Source organism: Platichthys flesus, chromosome 23, assembly GCF_949316205.1.
Source record: "Platichthys flesus chromosome 23, fPlaFle2.1, whole genome shotgun sequence".
Lineage (NCBI taxonomy): Eukaryota > Metazoa > Chordata > Actinopteri > Pleuronectiformes > Pleuronectidae > Platichthys > Platichthys flesus.
In genome coordinates this window covers 6,747,166-6,773,892 of record NC_084967.1, presented here as the reverse complement: position 1 = coordinate 6,773,892, position 26,727 = coordinate 6,747,166, and the positions used below count along the sequence as shown (strand labels likewise).

At 42.5% G+C, this 26,727-nt stretch overlaps 1 protein-coding gene across 1 annotated transcript in view; it reads right to left on the bottom strand.

Annotated features, from left to right (window-relative positions):
• celsr1a (cadherin EGF LAG seven-pass G-type receptor 1a) overlaps window positions 1-26,727 on the bottom strand; it is an 82,964-nt gene that overhangs the window by 34,490 nt on the left and 21,747 nt on the right. The window contains exons 2-6 of the mRNA XM_062382991.1: window positions 14,000-14,355; window positions 13,618-13,906; window positions 10,253-10,475; window positions 8,569-8,684; window positions 6,460-6,548 (exon numbers count right to left, since the gene is read on the bottom strand). Coding sequence (XP_062238975.1) covers window positions 6,460-6,548; window positions 8,569-8,684; window positions 10,253-10,475; window positions 13,618-13,906; window positions 14,000-14,355 — 1,073 coding nt within the window. The remainder of the gene's footprint in view (window positions 1-6,459; window positions 6,549-8,568; window positions 8,685-10,252; window positions 10,476-13,617; window positions 13,907-13,999; window positions 14,356-26,727) is intronic.

Genomic DNA, 26,727 nt, shown 5'->3' with positions numbered 1-26,727 from the left:
GGAGCCGCAGAGCCCCACTGGAGTCCACCAGACTCCCCCCTTCCTGGTAGAGAGACACCGTGAGAGAGAGACACACCGCATTAGACCTGTAGCCCACAACCAAGCCACAGCACTGTGTGTATGTTTTTTTGTCCATATTTATGAGAAAGTCTCATCACATATAGATTGTTTGCCTTTTTTTGAGTGCAGAAAGAACTGTATTAATAGCGCTCAATAACAAACCATCATGTAAATACATCTATAGTATTTTCGAGAGCCTGACTGATTTATCGGTTTTCCAATAATATCAGTGTTGTAAATTATTAATGCCCTATATATATCGGGCCCAAAAAATCTAAATCAGTCGGGCTCATTTACTTGACTGTACATGAACAGTGTGTGCACTACACAGTAGGAAAGCAGAAATATTATGACAAACACTGGTGTCATTATTTATTGCACATACGCATGTGTACCTGGAGACAACCGCTGATCTGTCTGTGATTGCACTTGCTACCAGCCACTTTGCCACAACAATTACTACATCCTTGACAAAACGTTATTCCTCTGTGCCAACTTCAAGAACCCCCCCTCTACCTCACACAATAGGTGACATCTCATGCTTGCCACCTTCGGATAAAGGTGTCTCTTTTAGATATGTATCCCCCTGTGAAGTGTCACACTATGTGACGAGCAGGTGACATTTACAGCAGGAAGAACATAGGGAATATTCCTTTCAGCACAAGCATGTGAAAGAAAACAAAAGCAGCTACTGTGTGTCTACAAGAGCAGATTCACCATACAACGAACACAAAACATCAATTTGGAGTCTGTTTACATGCAACAGTATTAAATTACAAAGTGTTCTTGTGTCTGATTAATTAAGTGCTAAACACCATAATCTTCATATCTTCTGAGAGGGAGTATAAAACCATTTGCTATTTATGAATTGTGTCTAAATGCGTTATATCTGGTGAAAGAGAAACTCCTGTTATTGAAAGGTAATGTGTGCGCTGACAAGTGAGGATAACCTGAAATGTTTGTGGTCTGTGGAATCATACAGTGCGTCAAAGAAGAACAAAGACTAACATGGCCTCTTCCTCTAACAACACACCCTGCGGGGGAATGTGGAGTCTGGGGCTTCAACTCGAAAAATAACTACTTAACCTTTCCAAAAAGGACGTGGCAGCAAAAATACACAAACCTGCACCCGTGTGTGTGCAGGAACACATGATGATGAGCAGTCTCTCATCGTGTGTGTGTGTCTGTGTAAGTGTGTGTGAAGGCGAGTCTCTCAGTCAGTGCGGCCACCCAGGAAACGACCACTTAAAACAACATCACAAAGAGAGAGATGACAACTCCAGGCTCTTACGGGCTCTCTGCAGTTTATTTAAAGAGCATTTATGTATTGTGACTATGCAGTGTGTGTCACTGTGTGTGTGTGTATGCGCGTTTGAATATCAGGTTGTCCGTGCAATAAACCCAGAAACAACGACAAAGAGACAAGAGAGAAAAGGAGACAGACACATACGGAGTGTCTTCTCAAGTAAACCCAGTTGGTTTCCTTATTCAGCTGAGTGTTTGACTTACATAAGTGTTTCAACCCAGCAGAGGTGGAATGCAAAAATACACCCATGGTACATTCAAAAGTACTTCAAGCTATGCTGTGAAGCAATTTGCACGTATGGTCTGATGATTAAAGCGCTGGCGTGTAAACAGCACCGAAGTGGGAGCGACGGAGGAACAGCAGAGGTAGAAAGAATGAACTTTTGATACTGGCTGGTGATAAGAGCCAACTAAGCCTGTCTGGGAATGCTGTCCATAGACCCTGGCTGTAAATATCACAACCCATAATAGCCAGTATTACACTATTAAACATGTCTAGCATTGAGGCTGCTCAGGCAGCATTAGAAAAATGCTGCAAAGACACAGGCTCGTCATATCTGCAGTCGTGCTCTGGTTCGCTGCATTGAAAGCATGTGTATGGATCACATGGGGGGTAATTATAGTATATTTATAGCTGAGGTTCACATGCAATCAAACTCTATTCTTGTTTAAAGGCGAGCTGGTAAATGCAAAAGTCATTAAGATTCTCCCTGTTGGACGTCTTCGTCCCATGTTAAATCAAATTGACTCTGACAAGAACTGCAGGCTCATCATGTTTCCTGTCACCACTCTGAACTAAATCAAATGAAAAGTTACAAATGAGATTCTTATTCATTAATAACAGCTGCAAGACCAAAAGATAGAAAGTAAAACAAAAAGCCAAAACAGTCCAATGTGCAACAGCTGCAATAGGATCAGTGTGTGTGGGTCTGAAAATGAAAAAAGTTTATTTGTTCAAACTTCCAAAGTCAATTACGACAATAAGTGTTCATCTTGTGTTCCATTTAATACAAAGCTCCCTTATTAAATTGCATTTGTTTTGAATGGAACAATTTGTGTGAGACTATCATTGTAGTCATGGTAAAATCAGGGATAAAACAAGCGTTCCTCTTATGTTGGGCTCTATTTTATCCCATTGTAATTCTTGCAAGTGGTGTGGAGGATACAATGATACAACTGACATCCTGTCCAGTCTCCAGCTAAATAGCATCACTTCCTGCGACCAGAGACATAATTTCCTGTAGTTAGCACACGACAAAACCTCCTGGTGCTTCAAGAATATCCAACTTTGCACTTAATCTGTATGTGTTTGTGTGTGTTTATTTCCTGTTTAATATTGTTATGCTGACAGTCGACTGTCCTTGTGACGTAACATTCTGGAATTTCCAAAATGTTTTTATCCTTCCGCCACTATTGTGTAACATTCCTAATAGTTGTATGGACACATGTAGGCAATCAAAAGCACACAAATACACACCCAGACACCCCCACACACAAAAACACCCTCTGTTTGTCTGCCCCCCCAACAGATGCAAACACACGCATCCACAGCTTTCCAAACGACCCAGATCATTGCAACAATAGCAGGTCTACGTCTGTTGTCATGCCAACCCTCCCCGACCTTTGACCTCTGTTTTTTAATGGAGGCACCCCAGTTCTTCTGAAGAGAGCTGCAGCGGATTTAAAAGGGGGCACCCGTACAGCCCTGCACAACTTTAAGAGCATCATCGACTGACCCAATAAATCACCATTTGTGTTTGCGAGTGTGTCTGTGTGTGTGTGTGTGTGTGTGTGTGTGTGTGTGTGTGTGTGTGTGTGTACTCTGTGAGGACCGTTAAAAATAACTTGGGCTCATGTAAGTTGAATTACCCTGGATTAGTTTGCACCAGCTCTTAATGAATCAATTTCTTACTTATCTATTTCTTCTGATTTACTAAAGCTGATTCTAATATTGAATGTGTGAAGTAAAAAAAGTAATGTTTACATTGTTTACTAATCAAATCTTTTCATAAAAATAGAAAGTCAGAAGAATGACAGTGTGTTATTTATAGAATACAACTACAAGTACAACTACTACTTCTGCTATAACTAAAACTACTAACAGTAATGATAATGACAAAATTATAATAAACGGATAAACGAGTGTCAGAGTTATCAGAATTGTGTTATATTTGCTAAATGTTATTTTAAAATCTTGCCAGTTCATTAACAAGCATATTTCTGATCAGCTTTCCTGTCAGACATCAGTCAGTTTTATATTAACACTTTTATTGTAATATAACTATGTTAAAAATGTATTTAAGTTCAAATGTAGGGGTTTAAATGTGGTTGTTTTGGTGTAAATTGCATTGTAAGATATTTTATATCAAACAGCATTTTGATGGAATTTATGATCAGATATGTTTCTTCTCTCAGAAAGATCACAAAGAAGTGTTTAGCATCACCTTACTGACTGACTAATAACTAACACAATTTAATTAAATTACTTTATTGAGTGGGACAAACTTTAAATTTGAAATAAACCTCCACTTAAACACCTTATTACTTTATAACCACAGTAAACTAAGTGCGACAGGTAGCTTACAACAGCTACAAAACCTCCCAGTAGATGTGAGGAAAGAGAAAGAACAGTATTTATATGTGTGATTGTTTGTGTTTGCATTACATAAATCTGAATTACATCACTGTCTAAGATTTGGTATCAAGTCACTCTTGACTATGCCAACAATGGTACCTCCAGAGAAATGTGAGCCTTACTTCACATCCAGCAAACATGTGCGCGCCTTCATTCACGTCCGTACATTCACATGTCAACACGTCTAATCTATTGTGAGAACATTACCGCGATCTGCCATATTCATTTCCAATAATCCCTGCAGCAACTCATGTCTGGTTAGATTACCATCACTCAATTTGACTTCTGATCATTCAACACGTGAAGAAAAAGCTGACCCTGCGTGAGCTCTGCAGTCGAGCCTCGGGCTAATTTAACGGAATTTGTCACCAGCTCTGCAAATCACTGGTCTTCATTAAGACTGACATCGGCGGAACGCACCCACCCCCCTGTTTTACAAACTAATAACACAAGGATATGCCCATAAACCCATGTAATAGTGTGTGTGAGTGCGTGTGTGTGCAGAGCAACAAACAGGAGGCCTATGTGATCGGTAAAGCTGAATAAATAAGAGAAGTAAACTCCATCAAAGATGAACGAAGCAGGAAATCTGTTCGTACATGGAAATGAATCTCTCATTTCCACGGTGATCCCTACAAACACTAGACAACCCAGCAAACCAACAAAACAAAGCAGTCTCTGGTGCCAATGATCTGTATCCAGCGAATAATATCTGTGGTCGTCAATAGCCTGGCAGCAGTTTTCACAAAGCTCTACAAGGATTCAGCCATTGTCTCTATCATCATAAAGGCCGGTCCGTTGAAGAGAGGGACATACAGCCAGAATACACCTCAAACAATAGATACAGGTGTCACCCTGCAGCTAACACAGAACGGTATTCAACATGATTCATCTCCTTTGATGCACACTTCACTGTCAAGGCTACCGAGCATGCTATGGGCTCTATACCTGGAAACAAAGAGGCCAACAGCGAGTGAAATGTGAGATGCTATGCATTGCAGGCTGGCGTTGCCTCAAGAAGCAGCAGATTCTTTTTTTTAACAAGTTGCAAAACAATTGTCTTGGGTCGAGCCAGGTGATGCCACAGCTCCCAGTCAGATACAAGAAAGAAGAGCCAGAGAGAGAAGAAAAGAGATGAGGGAAAGTGCTGAAATAAAGAAATATAGATGTAACAGCATAGCACAGCACATGCATACCTGATAGAATACTAGCTTTGAAAGGCTATGAGATAAAGCCAGAACATAGTGACTCTCAGATGCTTGAGTTAGAACCATTAGCTTGCCTTTGGGAAGATGACAAATTAACTGCTCTAACAACTTTGAATCAGGGGAAAACTGTAAATACCACCCTGCGGTTATGCCTCCGCTTACCAGTGCAGTTTCATACTACGTACATTTTGTTTAACCAAATTTGGTGTTCCTGAGATATTGCGTTCACAAGACCAAAAATGTGATATGTAAGGTCACAGGGACCTTGACCTTTGACCACCAAATTTAATCAGTTCATCCGTGATTCTAAGAGAACGTTTGCATCAAGGTTGAAGAGATTCCCTCTGGGCGTTCTTGAGATATCATGTTCACAATATCAGAATCGCATGGCTAGACAGAAGGAAAGGTTAGAAATGTATTGTTACGGTATCAACCCCTTGAGATGTGTCATTTCATTTTGGGCGTTTTGAGGAGTTTTGTTAAACTCCTAGTTTTCATGCATATCAATGCTATTATTACTGCAGAAACTGAAGAACTCTCTGAAAAATATACAGCAACCGGACAAAACTATACTGTTGCATCTCTTCAGAAGGCCTGTGTTATCTTATTACCTGTCTGGTTTAATATTATAAGAACAATGTCCCCAGGCTCTGGAAGTTTGTTAGAAAACAACACCAGCAATTGACTGCACTGTAAGCCCTTCTTATATGATATCACGACTGAAGTGGTTACTTGAGTCTCTATTCTGAGATTCGACCATCGTGGGAATATCTTGAATAATGACTTTAGACTCTGAGAATGAAGTGAACTAAGATAGAAGAACTCTTGTTAGTGGTAAAGATTGTTCCTTTGCATCCACCTTTGACTCAGAGACACATGTGTATCTAAGCTGTTGAGCATACAGATGATGCATTTTTAACCCCTGAAGCTGAAGCTAGGCCTCTGCGCTCATAAGAGCAGAGCGGTGATCTTCTCAGACTGAACATCACCAGTCAAAGCTGTACTGACGACAATCTCCGAAATCAGATAACATAGATCACATATCATCCTCTCCATTCCAACAACATCACCGCTCAGCTTTAGCAGTAGCCAAGTAAGATCTTGAACTTTTATATGGGCTGTACACTTTAAGGAAAAATGCTATATTTTCAGTCCCCATCTCATTTTTCTTGAGCTGAAAAGGCTGTTTTTAAAAAGCCTACTGAAGCAGGAGAAGCCACGGTCGGTCAGTTGGTTGGTTGAGTTCCTTACCTTGTTGTAGTAATGGAGCTGAACAGAGTGCCACTCGCCGTCGCTAACCCCGCCTGGGATGAAGGGAGACACTGTGGTCTTTGTCTCACCTGGGTAACAAGGGAAGGCGGGAAGAAGGAGAGAGGGAGGAAAAGCCGGGAGAGAGATGAGGCAATGAAAGATGGGAGTAAAGTTGGTGAAACAGGGGAGTTAAGGGAATGAGAAGGGAGAGAAGGTAGCAAGTGAAATGAAAATGGTGACGTTGGGTTGAGAGGAAAGATGAGGGGAAGGAAGAGGAAAGAAAGAACCAGAGCAGAAGTGAAGAGTCAGTTCAGATCTTAATTATTTTCACTAGGTCAAACAACATGCAAAACATTTCTGTGAGTGGCACTGCGCTAAATTAAACCTGTTTCCTGATGATGTAGACAAACATGTGCCACTATAAACTACTGGTCAGATCAAGAAAGGCTGTAACTTCAAAAGCATTGAGTGTATTGAACTGAACAAGTGTGCATTTTATTGCCTCCACCAAAACATGATAATTCATGGATCTTGATTTAAAAAATCGGTGTATTAGGGGCCACATATTTCTAAAGCCGTTTTCAGAAATGAAAAAAAGAAGACACAATTGTATTCTCACGAGGGCTCACTCGTTTATTCACCAGAGAGTTTACTAGGGGGCTAGCAAGAAAAGCGTCCACAACAAGTGACCTGGACATTTGCATTCTCACATGCATCCCCTCCTCTAGAAAACGTCCTAGTTTCTTTGAAAGCAGCATTAGTTTTGGCAGTTTGGTGCTGGTTTATAGAATGTAAGGGGACTATTGGGACTATGTACTCTTCTAAGTGCCATGCTTGTTTCTGATGAATTCAGCTTTTCATGTATACAAGGAAGCCGTGTGTTCGCTTATCTTTCAGAAGTTAAATTGTCTCGCTTTAATGTAGGCCTATGAGAGGAGGTATATCTACATCACTCAATATATCCTGCGGGTTGTCGATAAGTTGCTATTAGAGAGAAAACTCTGTGTCCTTACTTGGCGTACGCAGATTAATAAGCTAAGATACGTACACACCGCTGTCGTAAATCAACTGTTGGGAAAGCCAGAATTAGTCTGCGGTATCAATGGCTCTCAGTTGAGAAGATTGTAGAGCACAATGGCCCCAGATTTACTGGGGGTTATACTCTGTTTGTCAAAGGCAGGGGCTGCCTGGGCAGGAATCCACTGCTCTGGAAATCAGTAAGCCGTACAGCTACACTGACAAGCAATGCCAGGGTTTGTTTTAGTGTGTGTGTGTGTGTGTGTGTGTGTGTGTGTTAATAAGTTAATAAATGATTTATTTACTGGCTGTGCACTTGAGAATCAGACAGATTTGACGATTCCTGTGTTCAGCATTTGGTTGTATTTCCGATGTGAAGCAGGGGAAAAGGACTTGGCCTGGTTCCCAAACAGGCTTCGCCCCAACATAATCATACTGAACTGGATTCCTCCCTGTGCAGTACCATGGGAAAGTGGAGCAACTCTGAGAACAAGCGTCACCAGTCCAAGGAACATGCGTTTGATCTGCAATCCAACGGTTACCAGGTCTGCCAATCAGAATGGCTGTTTGTCTGATCGGGTTTAAACTCTGAGTGTGTGCGTGTGTGTGTTTGGGTGTGTAATGAAGGTGTTTTTTGGCCATCATTAATCAGTGTGGCAGCTTCCACTCTGAGAAAGCGGCTGTTTTCAAAATGGTAACACACACCCATCCCTCTTAGCTACACGCACACACACACACACACACACACACACACACACACACACACACACACACACACACACACACACACACACACACACACACACACACACACACACACACACACACACAAACACATACACACACACACACACATACACAGGGACAAATCAAAACTCTGAACATTTGGATACATACACACGGACTGACACACACTCTTGTCAAAAGAATGCACACGCTGATAAGAATTATTTAGCGACCTCTTTGTGAAAGTCACTTTAGATAATGTGTGTTTACACCCGAGTTAATCTACTAGCAGTAGAGTTACTGTAAGTGGTGACCACACATGCACAGGCAGAATAACACACACACAGACACACGGCGAGGCCTCACCTCCAGAGAAGGTGAGCTGAATCTGCTCGTCGATGATCTCCAGAGCGATGAAGTCGTGTTTCTCGTTAAATCTGCCGTTGTAGAGAAGCAGAGCATTTCTTTTTCTACTGGCAAACCTGAAAAGACAAATGGGATTGTGCTGTTTAAGGTTCTTTATTCCTCAATACTCAAGCAAGAATGCAAGACAATGATATTGATCATACCAAAAATGTATGAGGATAATAATAAAGAATTCATGGTAACCGGAAAAGGGTTTTACTATTTAATATTATTAAACATTATTATTATTATTAAATAGGCCTACAGGAAGGTCACAGCGTGAAAAAAATAAAACATTTGCTGTTTAAAAACGATTGTTTCTAAAGTAAGACTTAAAACCAAACATGGATCATTTCGATTAGGGGATCAGAAAAGGTGTGATTTCCAGTTGTTTTTCTCTTCCCTGAATTCTTACGTTTCCCATCAAATTTCTAAGCACCTATCCAACGCAAACAGACTGAGCAGTTAAATGCATTCAGGATGAAAGGGCCGAGGAGCTCTTAAGGAAAAGTCGCCTGGAAAGGAAAGGCAGGATGTGTAAACCCAGTGGGCAGCAGAGAGGAAGCGGCTCCCGTGCTTTAGATGATGCATGAACATGTCCACATGTGAGAGAGGGAGAAATACCTGGTAACAGAGCCAGTACCTTCCCGTGTGTTTTTTCTACCAGCGTGAACAGTTCACATCTAGGCTTGTTTGTGTGTGTGCCGGGAGCGCAAGGTGAGGGCAGAGGAGTCAGCAAGCAGATGCCAGTGAGGCCAGGAGGGCAGGAAGTCAGGACGGCTGTAGCCAAACACTGATAAGGGAAACTCATCAGACAGCCTTTCCTGTTTTCACCGCACTGCAAAAACCTCTCTCACCGTCGCCGTGTGGCCAATGAACTCGCACTTTTAAACTGATCTTACCTCTGTGTCAGAAACTTGCCGAACCAGGGTTGTTTACCTGCAGCAGTTTCAGTTTGTTTGAGAACACAAGCACGCCTCATAAATCTGCACGTTTAGGCGGAGTGTATGTGTCTTCCCAGCTCTCCCATGTGTAGGTATGCACATATTGAGACGAAGGAACTGAGACACAATGGAAAAAGTGTGCACAAGTCTTGATACACCCCAGTTGACACAGTTTAGCCCAACTATGTTTATTTGTGCAGTTCCACTGATTACCATATGCTACAATATCTCAAATGTACTGCTGCTACAGTTTACAATTAGAAGTTATGTGGTTTAGCAAACTTGCAAGGGAGAGAATAAAACTATTATCTAGATTATCCAGCCAAGATTTAGAAAAATTAAGTTTATTTGTAGACCTTCACAATGCTCAAGGGAATTACTAAAAATTTAGTGGAAGATACATGAAGCTAAAATAAGTCATTCATTCTTACAAGCTATTCTACTATTTAAAAGCAATATTCGTCAATTTAAGAAGTTTTTGTTAGCTTTACCAAAACCAGTCTGATGTTGTGTATATATATAACTAGCACAAATATAGTTTTATCTTTTATCAGTGAGAGAGTGAAAAGTGTTACAGGCGTAGTCTTGAATTTCATCCAGACGTAATTATTAGAAAGGGAGCGTTTGGCAGTTCGTGGTAATTAACGAAGAGAGGGGCAGGAGTGAAGGGAACAAAGGAAGAACGTAGAAAGTGTACTCACATGAAAGAGACGGTGAAGTGGAACCTTTGCCGCAGGCCTCGGAAGGTGATGAAGGACTGTCCGGGGAAGCTGCGGGTGGTCATCTCGCAGTAGGGCTTCTCGTACTCCCCTGGTGGACACTCACACATGAAACCACCTGCGAGATGGTTGACGCACTGGCCGCCATTCTTGCACACGCCGGGCACACAGCGGTCTGATGATGCATTCAGCTCACAGTGTTCACCTGCGAGAGAAAAAGAGGAGGAACCATTTATCACAGTTTCAGAGTTATGGTGCAGCTATTGTATGTATTTCAGTGTCATTTGTGTTTTTATGTTTTACTTCCAGCTGTGGTTCACACCTGCCTTGGTTTGAATAGGCCTCACATTCAAACCTTCGTAAGAGATGATTAAAAAACTGTGCTTGATCAATCAAGCTTAAAACTTTACTTTAATTTAAACACGTAACTTCTACCTTCTCCTATTGAATCTGCAGGTTAAAAACAGCGTCAGTATAATGTTGTTATGGTTCCTTCTCAAACACTGGTTCAAAAAAAGTCTTTCTCGGTCTAAACATTAGCAGCAAACTGAAGAGCTCTGTGTTTATGCCTTTTCATGGAAGCGCAGGTCTTAGCAACAAAGTCTCCATGTTTGGAGAGAAGAGAGAGGATTGGAGATAAAGAGGAGCACAGAGAGTGGAAGGGGAGTGATATGGAAAGAAAAAAGAGTGGAGATGAGGAGGGATGAGACATTTAAGTCCAACACAAAGTTGCTCCTGCCGATAACTGCTAACCATATGAAGATCAGATAAATGCTGACCAATTAAATCCCTCTAAGCATCACAGCAGCTTGGATTTAGGAAGTGTCAGAAAACAGCCTGTCGAGAACACTAAACTACATTCCTACAACTTGTAAAAATGTAAAATAAAGCAGTGGTAAAATGAATATATAATTTTGTGTCTGGCCAAATTGAAAAAAGATTGAAAACTAAATATATACTGGTCCATAAAATGACTGAGCAGCAGTAATATTTACCTCAGTAGATGGGACTTTACCCCTGTTCTCTACAAATGAACCTGGTCCAAACTTCTTGAGTCTATTAGTCTATATTGTGTTGTATTTACAATTCATATTTAGTTTAGGGGAGTTGAGGGTTGGTCACTTTATGGTCAAAATATAGGATGTTTATATAGATGGACAACACGTCTCCACTTCCCTCCAAAAATGAAGCTTAAATATCCTAGATACGAACACTGCCATCTTGCGCATTGGAAGCCAGTCTGCGCAGTAGAAATCAGGAGATTGAGCCTCGGGAGAAAGGCTCTACTAATCCTAAATCAGTCTTATCTGTCAACCATGACGTTAAACTCGTCACTATGGCATCAAATATGTAATTAAATCAAAACCTACAACTGTCTGTTTCGAACTACCTAAAATGATGGAAACCATCGTTGAGAAAAACTTATTTGACGTGTTCTTAGATTTTTTGTTGGATATATGTCCCAACCATTAAAATTGAGGAGGCAGGGTTTATAACCTTTACTGCAGCCAGACAACAGGTGGAGATCAAGATGCTTTTGCTTCACTTTAGTGAGCTGTCATGTCGTGCATCTTTATATAAAGTCTGTGGGTCAAACCATTCAGAATTTATCTATATAGGATGTCCTCTATGTATGCGACTACATTTTAAGGGTCGGGTTTCACGTCCAACTTTGATGCTGCATGTTGATATTAATCTTTTTGATATTATTATCTAATTTATGACTTACTGAGTGTGACTATCATGGGAAATTCCTCCCAAATGACCACGTGGATCTAGTTTTGCTCAAAATCGGTTGGGCCAAGTTTCCTGTCTCTGCCCCATTTACATTCCTCCACTAATTCAGCAGGAGACCTCTTTCTGACAGTAATATTATTTGCAGTAGGTGCCTCTATGTCCCATGCAGTGTTGTGTGTCAGCTTGATGACACACAAGCCACGATACACACAGAAAGAACCCTAAAACTGCCGCTTGGAACCAGCTAATGGCCCTTCTCTCCTCAGCGTAATCCTTTTTCCGAGGGGGGGAATTATAAGGATCTGTTTCCCTGTAATGTAGGTAACCCGAGGAGGACAGAGCGGGCCCCCACCCCGCTGTCATCAGCTCCATAATGGCCCATGATGGGCCCTGGCTATCTTAGTTGAACTGTGACCTTAAATACAGGGACACTGAGATGTAGGTAAGGGGACGAAATATGATGGCGGGCGGAGAAAATGGACATGCCCAGAAGGAGGAGAAGGCGCGAGAGGGCCAGTGAGTGACAAAGGCAGCTATAATCAGGTAATTAGATCAGATAAGATAGAGGAAGAGAAGGAGAGGAGAGGTAGAGTGTTGGGGGGGAAAGGAGGGAGGAAGGCTGTCAGAAGTCCAGTAGACTATTAGGGAGTCACAGAGGAGCGGAGACAGTCGCTCAGGTATCAGATGTACCAGGGGGAAGTTATGGGAGGAAGATCACTGACATCGGGAAATATTTCACAAAAATGATTTGAATAGAAACGATGAAAGCCTTAGAATCTTCCCATAGTTCACTTAATGCTGTGCAGAGTCATGTTTATGGGCGGCTTCCAGGCAGAAAGAGAGAATATTTTTAATTTCAAATCCATTGTACTGTATATGCAAAGATATTGATAAAAGTTATAATTTAGTTTAGTTATAATTCTATCTTTCACAATTATTTTGAGTTTTAAAGTTATTACAGCCAATGTGGTTTGGGGTTGATGGATAAACTGATATTCTAGTCAGATCTGGTTCGACCAGTGTCGTCAGCATTCCTCACACACCTATACAGCAATAAATCAACTGTATTGTGCATATGTGTGTCTCTGAGTGCAGGTGGCTGTAAACCTACAGTATAACAAAGCACGCTTTCTGCTCCCTGCACCGGGGTCGACCTCAAGCTACAACAATAGGCGGTTGAGAACTCTTACAACCTGTCAGTGCGGTTAAGCCATTTTGTACAAGTCATTAGAGCCATTGTCAGACACAAGAGGAAAGATCGCACATACTTATAAAGACTTTACATGTTTTCTTTGGGGGAAAAAAGCCACGTAATTTCATACAGGTATTACTATAATACTTATTTGTATTGGGCACATTACAGTGTTGTTGAGGCTTTCTTTTTGTAATAATCATAATACAGATTAAACCTATGCTTGTGTGCCGCTGCTATTGGCAGCCTGACACAGATGATCCGGCCCTCCTGTGATTCAAAGTGCTTTGCCCAGATTGTCTTAAATTGGGTCGGAGGAGAACAAGTGGGCACTAAGATAACATATTACTAAAGTACTAAAGTAAAGTAATAAGTGTCAATTAATTAATAGGTCTAATTTTCCATTCAGCCCACTCACCAGTAAAATCTTCCGGGCACTCGCAGGTGTATCCTCCCTCTCGGCTGCGGCACCTGCCGTTGTTCTTGCACGGCCCCGAGTAGCACAGGTCGATCTCGGTCTCGCAGTAGTCCCCGGTGAAACCGAGGGGACAGCGGCAGCGCAGCCCGTTGATGGGGTGGATGGGCCTGAACAGAACCGTCTCTGAGGCGATGAAGGGAGGGGAGCTGTCGAACTTCAGCACCGATACGCACTTCATGTAGTTCTCACAGGGCTCGCGCAGGCAGATGTTGTCATCGAACGGCAAAACCTGGAGAAAGGATGACATTTTGGGCACATTAGTTGATTTGGTTTTGAAGTTCTGAAATATACAAATTTCAGATTGTGTGCTCTGCTCATGTACCTCCTGAGATGATATCAGCCTGAGCAGGGTCCTGTTGAGGTAGATCTGCTCCTGCAGCTCCTCCGAGGGGAAGAACGTCCCTTTACCCGGGACGCCTCCAGGCTGCATAGCCGAAAAGGTGACGTTGAGGATGGAGCCTTGCACGTCTGTGTCATTTTGGATGTTGAACACAAACACTGACTCCCGTTTGGTGGAGAGCACAGCCGCTACGCCCTCGAGGAAGAGGCTGAGCAGGGGAGAGAGGAAGCGCTCCTGGGACATGTTCTCCAGACGCACGGTGATGCTGTTGGTCAGCATGTCGTCAGTGATGATGGTGACGCGCAGCGTGCAGCGGCCCACGACAGTATGGACACCATCTGGAGGAAAGAGAGAAGATTCACCGTTATACACCCGATACATTTTTTAAATAACAAAACATAAGAGAAAAGAAAATAAACAGAACAGACTGATACAGAAGCACAAAGACGGGTTACTTGTTCTTAGACATGAGGTCAGCTTTCATTAAGATGAGTGCTTAGATACTTTGCATACCAAGAAAACAGAACATTCAACAACAACACACTGCTGGAAGCAAAGCATGTTCCTAAGGTTTCAAAGGAGAAAAAGGGAAAGAGAAAGTTGTGAATATAATCATGGACCTGTTGTACTATGTGTAAATAGAGTCTTTCTTTACCTATTTCCTTACTACTATCATGTTACAATGAGACTTGTATATCCTGCCTGTGCTGCTGGTCTTTCTCAACGGCTTTTATCCCACTGTATTCAACACAATCAATGTGCATGATGCATGAAAGCGTTTTTAATTAAATATCTGTTAAATGTTAAACAAGCGAAATGTGCGCATCCTCGCTAACAGACGATCCGTGTGATAGAAATGTACTTTAATGGTACAACTAATTGAAAAACAAAAAAAATTCTAAAATAAAAAGGCAAAGTCATTCAAAGAAAACCTCCTGAAACCTAGAGGAGCAAAAAACTGACGTTAATGCGCGACACTAAACGTTACACCTTCATACAACTGTTGTCAGTTTCAAGCCTGAATATGGCTTTAAACTGACTGTATGCAAGTGGCTTTCCCTTAACAGCTTAAACCCACATATGTTAAACCAGATTCTGTCTCTTCTGCTTCTCTGTGTTCTCTTCTGTGAAGCTTAACTGCTCGACTTGTTTACCGTGTAACACTTTTCCTACTAGATTAAATTAAGTAGTCGCCAGTTGGTGCAGATTCTGTGTGATTCCAACCTCGGGTGAGAGTAATTGGATCAGTCTAGGATTTCTTCCCCTGGGGAGGTCTGGGTCTGGTTCTTATACCTTGTTCTTCACTACTGTACGCTCTGGTGCCTATGGAGGGAAGCAGAAGGCTATAAGCTGCACAAGCGTGAAATACAGCTGACGACAGGTGGTGAGGCCAGATGAAATTGGCAGGGGGTATAATACTGTTCAAGCAGGGGCAGGGAGATGGGTCAGGTTGCACGGCTTAGCTGCACCATACAGAGCACTTGAGTGTGTGGTGTATCCCAGTGTGTAGGTTCAGGGGTGAAAGAGTCACAGTGGAGGTTCGACCACAGGTGCCCTGTCAGTCTCACGACACACATGAGGTCACTTCTCAGGACCTCACACTCTCCTCGCACAAACACAGACGCACCGTCAATCAGAGCGAGGGTGTGGACAGGCCCGCTCATCAGGCAAGCCTTGTGCTAACGGCTATCCAGACTGGAGGTCAACTCCAACAGCGTCAGGATGGATAACCCACAAAGGGAGGTAACATGAGGGTCAGCCAATTGAGTAAAGCCAAGATACTGCAGTGACAAATAAAGGTGGGTGGGACGAAGAGTAACAAAAGGCATACGTGCAAATTTAGACGCACATTAACAAGTCACTCTGCAGGCAGTGACATTAAGCAGCTGCTGTGGTGTGTTCGGCTGCTGTAATGGAGGATTTCATTAAACACACTGCTAACAGATCTGCTGGCTACTGTCTTACCCTCTGGGTCTGGGAATACAATGGCATTCCTGAGACTGACAGAGATTCTGCAGCTCCTTGGTTTAAACACATACAGATACAAAAAATTCTGCATGGCGTCACACTATATATACAATTCTGCTTTGATGGCTCATGCCCACTTTATTTCCCACTAAAAAACAGACTGAAAGCAATGGCAGCGTACGGCTTATACACACTGACTGACATGAGACTTCAACACCGACGCTACAAGCCAAGTTATTTCTTGACTAAATAAACTATTGCAGATTAGCACTCGGGCACAGTCAGCACTCTGTGATTTACAGTCCTCGCCTCCCAAAGTGATGTGCACAGCTGAGACAGTGTGACTGGCACAGGACGGCGGGGGGAACCGTTGGTGTGAAAGACCAAGAAGCACTAAAGGGCGCTGTTGGAAACCAGCACTGGATCCAAAAATGGTAGAGCGTGACGGAAATGATCACTCAGTCATGGAAAGATGTGAAATAGAATTAATGAGGCAGCCAAACACAAGGGGGGAGCTGGGAAACCTGATTGAGATCGCATCGGCGAGAAGAGAGTGGGTATCTGTGACCTCAAAAGTCTGACCAAGAATTTAATAGATTAACTTTGTTCATATTTTAGGTTTGACAGATTTTTACAAGACACTTGCTTGTTTTCTTCCTCTCTCCAGGGGCAACCCCATCCAACATTATTTATAGAGCCCACCAGCTGCTCCCCTGGGATGACACACACATGTAGAGGATGGGCTGAACCATGGAACGGGTGTGTCACAGACAGACGCCATGGAAAAGAGAATTCTGTGTGTGTAAGCATGTTATCACAGACACTGCCAACCACAGATGAGCACAAACGGACGCACAGGTTTAAAAGGACTTATTACTACTAAGAGGGTTTTCATAGATGACCCTCCAAGTAAAAACAAGAGCTGGGAGCATCAAAGCTGCACCGTAATCTGACCATGTTTGATATAGAACGGGTGAATCATTTATTAACTACAAACACACTGCCTTATCTCTAACGTGGCACATTCAGTATCTCCGCTGTTGATATAACACAAACATTACAGCACTTTTACAGCCCAACAGCACTAATAAATGAGTATCCATGATAATACATTTGCACGATTGAACACAGTAATTGGAGTCTAATAGCTCAGTCATCATTGCGGTTAGGATTTGTTGCGCTGCGAGGTAGATTAGATATCACAGGCCACATGGTTTGATTCCGCCTGTGTATGTGCAGGAGGCAGCAGAGGTGTTAAGCTGTTAATGAGCTGTGAAGCTCATTAACCAATGACACGCCCGTGTTTGTGTCTGAGGACAAGTGACCACACACAAGTACGGACACACAAAAAGCTAATACATTTGTCTGGCAGCTGTCTGTGTGCTTCCCTGGTTATGTTGCTCTGACTCTCCCTCTCCCTCTATCTCTCTCTCTCTATCTCAAACAGTCACACACACACACACCACGCACACAGGTGTCTTCGGACAGCTGTCATCATAAGCTACAATACACACAGCTTTCCACAACATACAAATAAACACAGACACACACACATTGATATATATATATATATATGCACACACTATATGCCTAAATTACATTAAAGTCTAGGTGGTAGTATTGTGAAATACATGTTAGAAAAGTTGTATTATATAAAAGCACATTTAAAATTACATCTAGAGCTTATTCAACTAATAAAAAAGTATTATAAATAAAATTATATAATCACAAAATAATCATGAAATATTTAACGGTTTTATAAAGCAAGTTTCATTTATGAATTTGCATATTCTTGTTGTAAAGAGACACAGTCAACTTCAACTCTGGTGGCCCCTCCCGACCCCCACCCCAATCCCCAACCCCCTGGCGTAAAATAAACAGAAGTGTTTGGTCAGTTAGTGACAGGGAGGGTCAGTAAAACAACAGCAAACCAACGTGACATCTGTAGCTGCGGCAGGCTTCACACGAGTGTCAAACCCACCACAGAGACACACTTCACCCGTTTTACACACAAAGAAAGATCAACGCCTAAAACTATAGAGAGAACTGAAATCTAGACGCTTATACATTTAGAATTAAACACAAGAAACCGGTTCCATATCAGTTATTTTTATTAACTCTTCCTGGATTTTCATTCTACTTTTCTTTTGTGCCGTAAAATGATCTACAAAAAGTTTTCCTAGTGTAAATACCCTCCAATAACGGACGTCCTTTCGTCCATCCTGCTGACATTTGTCACAACTAAAGAGATTAGTAATTGAGAGCTTTACATGTTACAAGCTTAAGGGGAGGCCTGACATTATGAAAGCAGGAAGCCTTTATGACAGGGCATTGTTAAAAAAAGAATATCTGACATTTTTTCTCGCCCTGCAACACTTTTTACAGCACAGTTACATTTTTACAGCACAGCAGCCAATTCAAAACTCTCGTCAAAATCCCTCATAGCAGAACTCTCTCCCGCTCATCCTCCCTTTCTTTTCCCCTTTCTCCCACTGTCTCTCTGGTTCTCCTATAAAAAAGAAGGTTTCAAATATTTGAACCATTACAAAGGTAGTAAGATGAGTGGCCTCCAGCCAATCGCTGGTTAGAGATTTAAACTTAAGCTCCTCCTTATTGGACCCACCTGAACACCTCTGGCCTATCAGGAAGAGAGAAACACACAAGGCTTTGGAAGTGATCACACACTCTCTCACACACACAATGAACAATGTAATCTGGCAACATCTCTACTCTTCCCGTGTTTTCTTCTCTCCAATTAAAATTTCCCACACATGACAGTGTTGTCCCTCCCATGCTTGTGGTATAGTTTTAAACTGAATCTAATATCATGCCAAGTCTCATCTCCTTTTCTCTTCTTTTATCTCATGGTAACCAGCGCGGACATCAGACCCTGTATCAGCCGCCTGCAGACACACTGACTGACCTCCTGTGCACTGGGAGAGGAGGGAAATCACCAGGCAAAAATCACATTGAGGCGAATGCAATCGAAGCACCATCAATCAAAAGATGCCATAGCCAGCTCTACAGAGCCAGAAAGACGAACAGGAAAAAGAAGATAAGCAAGAGCAGGAAATGAGCGAAACGAGAGAGACTGGACGGAACAAAACTAGGGGTACATTTTAAAACCCCCGACTCGGACAAGGTCATTCCATTTACCTGGAAAATATCACTAGTAAAATGTGTTTGAATAGTGATATAGAGCATCTGCCTATTGCGGGACCTGCCAAACTTTGGTATATGGACTGCGCTTCTTCTATCATACAGTGTTGGCACAGCTGTGAGGAGAAATATGGGGTTCAGTATCTTGCCCAAGGACACTTCAAAATGCAGACCAGAGGAGCCTGGGATCGTACCACCAAATTGGTTAGTGGACAACCCTCTCTTCCCCCTGAGCCTGGTCACCCCTGCTGGATATAAAAAAGAAAGAAAGAGATAATCTGGGACTAAATGTGAAGTCGAAATCTCTTTTAAAAAAAGAAACGCTCACTATTCTTTCTTGGGCATGATATCAGTACAGCTCAGAATTATAATGTTTCCTATCATAAAGAGTGTGTTTTAACTCTTCAGGTATAACAATGACACAGTGGTAATTCAAATGCAAACACCGGCTAACCAGGAGTAGATAATTAACTACAGGAATGCCAGAGGCAGTAGGTTAACAGAAACAGACCACAGAGAGAGTTTTATATACGCAAAGAAAGAAATACAGAAGACCATGACCCCTGCTGTGTTTTATATCATGACTACTTAGAATCATGTTTTTCACATCGAAGGGGGAGTAATTCCAGCAATGACGATATGATTTCTTCTGGAGGAACAAAGCCAAAAGTCAATGCTGTTGCACAAGTGCGGTCACGGCCAAGGACAGCTTCGCTATCACTGTAATCGCAGCTTCACACGAAAACTGACCGAGTCACGACTCTGCTCCACAGCAACTGTCGGCTTTCACTCAGCACCAGAGTGCTTTCTATCTGCTGTCGCTCATCTGCTCCTTCCTATGTGTGTGTGTATGTGTGTGTATGTGTGTGTGTGTATCTGCGTGTGTGTGTGTGCTCTCGATCTGGAAGCACTCAAAAACCCTCTCATCTCCTTCCACAAGCTGTCGGCCATATTTCTCACAGGTATGCATGCCAGTGTGTCTGTCTGTTCAAAGGGCTGAGGAGAGATGGGGGCTGAGATTTGAACACTTACACAGACACGTGCAGATAAAGTTTGACGGACGTGAAGACCACTTGGCTGTCGGACACCAGGTTGAAATCTGGAAATGGAGGGAATCTAAGGACTTAGAGGATGGCAGACGATGCAGATTCTACACTGTACAATGTTTAATATGCATCATGAGTAAGAGGGAGTAGAAATAACAATAAAGAACTGGAAGGACGCGTGTGTATAAGAAATAGTGTATTTCACTCATGTCCTGTAGTGTACTATGGTGGCAGAGTTGCCAATTGTGTGTGCATGTGTTACCATATATTATCTCACACGCAAAGATACACACATTCACATAAAGAAACAGCTGCTGCGGTCTAATATCCACCCCTCCACCTCTTCTTCACTTCCACTCTTCACCCTCCTCTCACTGCAGTGACCACACTAGGCAGGCACACAGAGACGACTCCATTCACCCCAGCAGTGAGTGGTGGACATGAGGGGAGGACTGTGGGTGAGGGTGTTCAGGTTGGTGGGTGCATGCTTGTCAGAAGGATAAGATCCCGACTACAGCTGGAGAACAGGTGGGATTACACACAGACGCGCTGACTAGACCAGGATCAGCGATTGAAGCAATCAAACAGCCCTTTGAACGAACAGGTGGGACGACAGTGTGCAGAGCAGAAGTAAGAGACCCATGACCATGAACCCTTTTTGCACTGGACTGGAAACTATACCAAATCAAGCACATTTGAGGACTTGACTATATAGGACTATCCCATAGCACTAGTGAATATAAATTGGATTATGCCATTTGCCATGTTAAGACACACAAAAGCAGTACATTAAATAACATACGTTCCTCTTTTATTAGAATGGGAGTGTTGCATTGGTTTTGTTCTGCTGTTCACTCTTCTGCTGTTCTTAATACCACGTCCAGCACATTGCAGCACAATCTCAGTAAAGCCCATTAAAGTACAAGTGTGATGATGTTGTTCTTGTTCTAGGGTTTCTATACTTAAACTGAGCCTGGACAGAAAAACTCATCATGCACCAGATTCTATTATAAACAGCTATTTTGATTAAAACAAGTTTATTTCCAGCACGGTAGTCAAGTCTCATTTGCATCTGAAATGTTGTACTGTTTACACTTGAGAGAAACCATCCACACACTGGGATGTCACACTTTGAAACCTCTCGCTCTTGGCACACGAGGGGGTTCGGAAGCTTACGCCCGCCACATCAACTTCTCCTCCACCTTTACCTTGAGGCAGAATGGACTCTCACAAGCCGTCCACAAGTGCCCTTAGTGACTGTGCTTGAGCAGAGCACTCAGGGGCATCGAGCACCGGGGCCAAAAACTGACCCGGCTTGAATATCTATGTCCCATTTAGGATCCCTGGGAGAGAGGGGTGAGGAGAATAGAGGCACTGTTGCTGCCTAGACAATGCGAACGAAGCCCGGATGAGGAAGCCAGACAATGCTGAACGAGCCCAAATGAACGCCGGGCTTGTTTTGGTGCCTGAGGGCTGACTGGCATTAGCGCACTTGTTAGCTCATCGCCCACCTGAAGACTGCCAATGAAGGTAATTAATCACCAAGATCTTGGAGAGAGCTTGATCGATGTGGACATGAGATTGAAAGCAGAGAGGGAGAAAAAAGGGCATCAGGGCTTGTTGTTGTGACACGGTTACCGATGATACTATCAGCAGCTGGCGGTGTACATCACATTCTGGTGTTTAACAAGTTGGAGACAACACCCTCGGGACTGAGATGAGTAGGAATGGAAGACTGGGAGTGAGGAACTGCATTAAGCCAAAAAACCAGAATAAACCACTGAGAAATAAATTCTTTGTTGAATTAAATTAGGTGAGTGCCATGCGATGCACACACCCAATTCTAACATTGCAGTGCAAAGCATCACTTGCATGGTTTCATAATTGATTTTAAAACACTGTTAAATCCACTAAGCTGTTCCACTCCAGCACTTTGGGATCTCTGACTTTTAGCTGTGTCAGCCCTCGCTCTCTCTCTCTCTCTCTTCTAATATCTGTCGTCCTCCCTCCTGAGCCGACTAATCAAGTTAAAGCCCTACACTTCCTCTTATTAAAGGTTCAAAGGTCACGGCTTCCAGGTGCCTAGCTGATGACGGAATGGTGGAAAAAAACACTTTAGGCTAAAATAAGTGCAACATTTTAACACCGTCTGAAGGTTTAATTAACGAGACAAAAAAAATATCCAGGAACAGCTCCTCTGTCTTGTTTGACAATTGAGAGACAGTTTAATTGAAGACCCCTATTGCTAAATGTAATTTAACCGTCACTTATATTTTATCATTCAAAGATCTGTTGGTAGAAGGGTCATCACAGAAGACCTTCAACTGATATCACGATTTGTTTTTAGTCCAATTTATAATTCAACAATTGCTTTTTTTATAGGTGAATGTCGTTCATTGTTTCTCTCAAATTGGAGTGGAAGACGGGGGAAATGGAAGAAAGGATGGAAAAGATAAGTGGAACGAGTGAGGGAGTTGTTTAACAGAAACTTGGAGACAAATACATTAGATGAGAGATTGAGTTGTACAGAGATCAGTTGAAGCAAAGACCACATTTCTACTCCAGCACAAGTCCAGACATGTAATGTAAACCACCTCCAGCTGGCCATTAGCCTCTGACATCATGTAAAAACTAGAGTGAGCATCATTATGACCTGTCAGAGCGGCATGATGAAAAGAAGAAGAAGAAGAAGAAGAAGAAGAAGAAGAAGAAGAAGAAAACTATGAGTGATTTCATGCCTGACCTATTTGTTTTCATAGTTCAGACCAAATGATTTTGATTCATACATTGGTTTGTTGATATAAAAGCTGTGAACCAATCTCGACTTCAGTTGAATCTGGTACAGCTCATTTGTGGTGTAAAAACAAAGCAAACAAGGTGCTGGATTTTATGACAGCATATCTGTAATTAGCAAAATTCCGGGATCCACCCCCTCTTTCCTAACTTATACCACATTCTTCCACTGAGTTCCTCTGCTGATTATCAGAACTTTCAAGGAATTAATAAGCTTTATTTTTTCTAAATACAAAATAAAGAGACTACACCTGTCTTACATATGCATTAACAGACTAGCTGTTGTATCATTATGGTTTTCAGATCACAGAAAGGTGAAGAGTCAAACGGGCCATTCTCAAGTTCTTAGGATGGAATCAATCAACTTTAACTCCGGAATACACACAAACACATGTACACACTATCTTGTGGTGATTCAGCCTTCAGCCTTCAGCTCATGCTCTGCTGTTCTGCACACACACAAACACATGCACATATGCACACAGTGCTCCTCCTTTCCAACCACCATCGTATTGATCCCACTTGATAAGCTAACATTGTACAAATAGCTGGAGCGGTGGGAGGGCACACTGATCAAAAGCCTCCTCACAGGTCGGCCTGCACCGCTCTCTTAAGAGCTACCCAGCCATGAATGGCCTAATAGGACCCGAGTATCCATTACAGTGACACTGGATCCTCTCTTCTGTCGTTAGCTCCTGCTCATCCTGGCTTTATGCCACATATTTCTTGATTTTACTTTTATTACTGAAACGTTATTGGTGTTGTTAAAAGATAAAAATTTAGCTGGCAAAAACAAAAGGTGGACATAGCTAAATAAAACGAATGAGGCGAATGATGAAAGAAATCGTTTAAATATAACCATCAACTGAATTCGAACAAATTTTGAGTGAAAATTCCTGACTTTCTGTTTTCGTTCCTTTTCGTTCTCCATCTCATTCCAACTCTCTCTACTTTCTTCCGTCTCTTTCTTTCGGAGGAGGTGTCGGGTTACAGTTATTGTTGGCGCTGGTAACAGATAAATAGGGTGCCTAGTTACCGGCCAACGCACGATTGGCTCTTTTCAACAAAGCAGGGGGGAGAGGGGCAGGTTGGTGTGTGTGTTATTAGGGAAAGGAGGGGGGGTGTCACCCTGGGAAACCATGAGACTTGTGTCAATTTAAATAGAGTCAGGCAAGTCTTCAAGGCGTGTGTGTGTATGTGTGTGTGTGTGTGCGTGTGTGTGTGTGTGTGTGTGTGTGTGTGTGTGTTTGCGTGTGTGTGTGTGTGTGTGTGTTTGCATCAGTTCGTGCATGGGAGAACACTCATGTGTGTGGATGTGGATACGTGCGAACATGGAGTTGTTTTCGTCGTCTGCGCTGGGACAAAGCTTGGGAGACACTGACCCTAACAACACCCCCTGAACAGCCCACCGACACCTGCTGAATGCCCCCTGAATACCCCCCTTCCTGCCTCCTCCCCCCGCTGGCATTGAAGGGGCACTCTGCCAAACTCCGCCCCCTTTCCACAGACAAAGTCAAGGGACAGTTGGGTAAGAATGATCCCACCCAGAACAGTAATTGTCCTTCCTAGGCTGAAAACAATATATTTGATTTACATTTTGGCACAAAAACTCTTGTTTTACATACGACAATGACATGGATGACAACAAATCTATTAAATCCACTGAAGACTTAATGATACTGTAGAAATTAACAACATGATGATTCTAATTCTATTTTCATGCAATTTTAACCATGAAGAGTACACAGAAATACAAGTCAAGTCTCAATTTACAATTAAGTATTTCTTATTTTCTCTCCCCTTATTTCACTCAAACTGCCTGATACATTCAGAATACTACATCAAATCACTATAACTGAGTGGGAACAACTGACAATGTATTGCTAATATGTTTTTGATCTTTTAAAAAGTGTGGGGCAGACATGTTAAATTGAGATGCTACACGACATCCTCCCGTGTTTTGTTCAAGTGCCCCTCAGCAAGTGGCAAGTGTGCCGGTTACATGGTGAGCTAAAAGAAGAGAATACCCACCATGCCTCACTTTAGGTCCTCTGTCAGCTCCAACCAAGGCAGGAAAAAGCTGATCAAACTCCACAGAATAGTGACTTTTGCAGAAGCAGGTTGCTATAATTGTTAGTTTTCGTTCCTAATTAGACACGGTAAAACTCCCCAGCCACCTCTGCCTTTGTTCTCCTGTCGAGAATTCCATGCCTGGAGGCTCGCTTTCAGACCTGCTGTCAACTTCGGGAAGTCTAGAGAAACACTATAAATTGTTAATGTATTAGCCGGATCCGTGGGGCTGTCAGAGGAAGAGCGGAAACCGACAATTATCAGAAGACAGAGCGACAAATGCTGAGCGAGTTATATACACACTGGGGTTTGTAAAGTGTCTTCTGGAGATGTTTCTTGAAAAAATGATGTGTCCTCAACGGAGCAGAGAGGTGTCGATCACCACACTTTCATTGAATAAAATCCTGGTTTGATGCTGTGTTGAGTCTCAAAAATTGATATTCAGCATATTTACTTGCTTAAGTTACCTCCAGTGTTGCTGTGGGCAGAAACCGAGACTATATTCCCGGGGTTTTAAAAACTGTGAGGGAGGGGTAGGCCCAGGGACAGACATGAGGCAACGATAATGTCTGTAGTACAACGTCCGGGGGCATTGTGGTGCTCTCAAATCAACTTTAAATACACAAACTCTGAGAGTTGACAGTTGGAAATGTTGCAGTTGGTGGCACGATACATGATCTTTCTCCAGGAAAAACCTGTGACTGATCTGCTCTCGAATTGTATCTTTGGATATTTCAAACATAGCAATTGACGAATCAAATTTCTCAGAAATTCCGGCTAAAATCATGTAGCTTGAACTGGGCATTGGTTATAGTATTGGCCAACTTATCAATGATATCAAAAGTTGCAGCAGAGGCAGAGGTGCACAGCTAAATGAGAGAATTAAAATGGACCTCATAAAAACCCTTACTACATAATCACCAACAATGCTGTCATAACAAATCTGCATGGGACTCATATTTTTATATCAAATCTGACATTACCTTTTCCTCGGATACAATTATCTCTGATGTCGATGGGAAGAAATTTCAGAAATGGAACAATCTGGTGAAACAAATCACCAATATCAGTTCTAATTGTTGTGTTGTAGTCCCCAGTTCCATTCATGATTCAAATTGAATGTGTACACCTGTAGATTATCTGACCTTTAATACTAATTTAACTTCTTAATCCTATATGTGAATGGATTTACCGTTTTTTTGAAGATTCTCGGGAGGCTGAGTATACATTAATTGGTCCCACCTCTAGTTGTAACATATGTAGTGTATCAGCTGTTCATGCACAGTGGGCCAGTTGGTCGACCAGCCAAACATTTGCTCAATCAATGAGTCATTCATGAGGTAATTAAACGAGTCGGCCCGGCAGCCAGTCAAGCAGTCAAATTCATTGATTCATTCATGCATTCAGTCCATCAGTTAGTCACCAAGCAATCCAGCCTGTAGCTTGAAACAATGCTGATACAGACACAGATGTCTGAGCGCTCGCACAGACGTCTCACACTCAACCAGGCTCAAAGCCCACCAGGAGCTGCTGGCTGCCAGATGACCTCTTGATGTTTCTATCCTCCTCTGGCCCTTTGCCGTCAGTGATTCAGGCCACAACTGAAACATTTTACTCTCTCTCCTTTTCTCTGATTTAAAAGGTCGCCGAAAGATTGAAAAGGGGCAGCTCAGG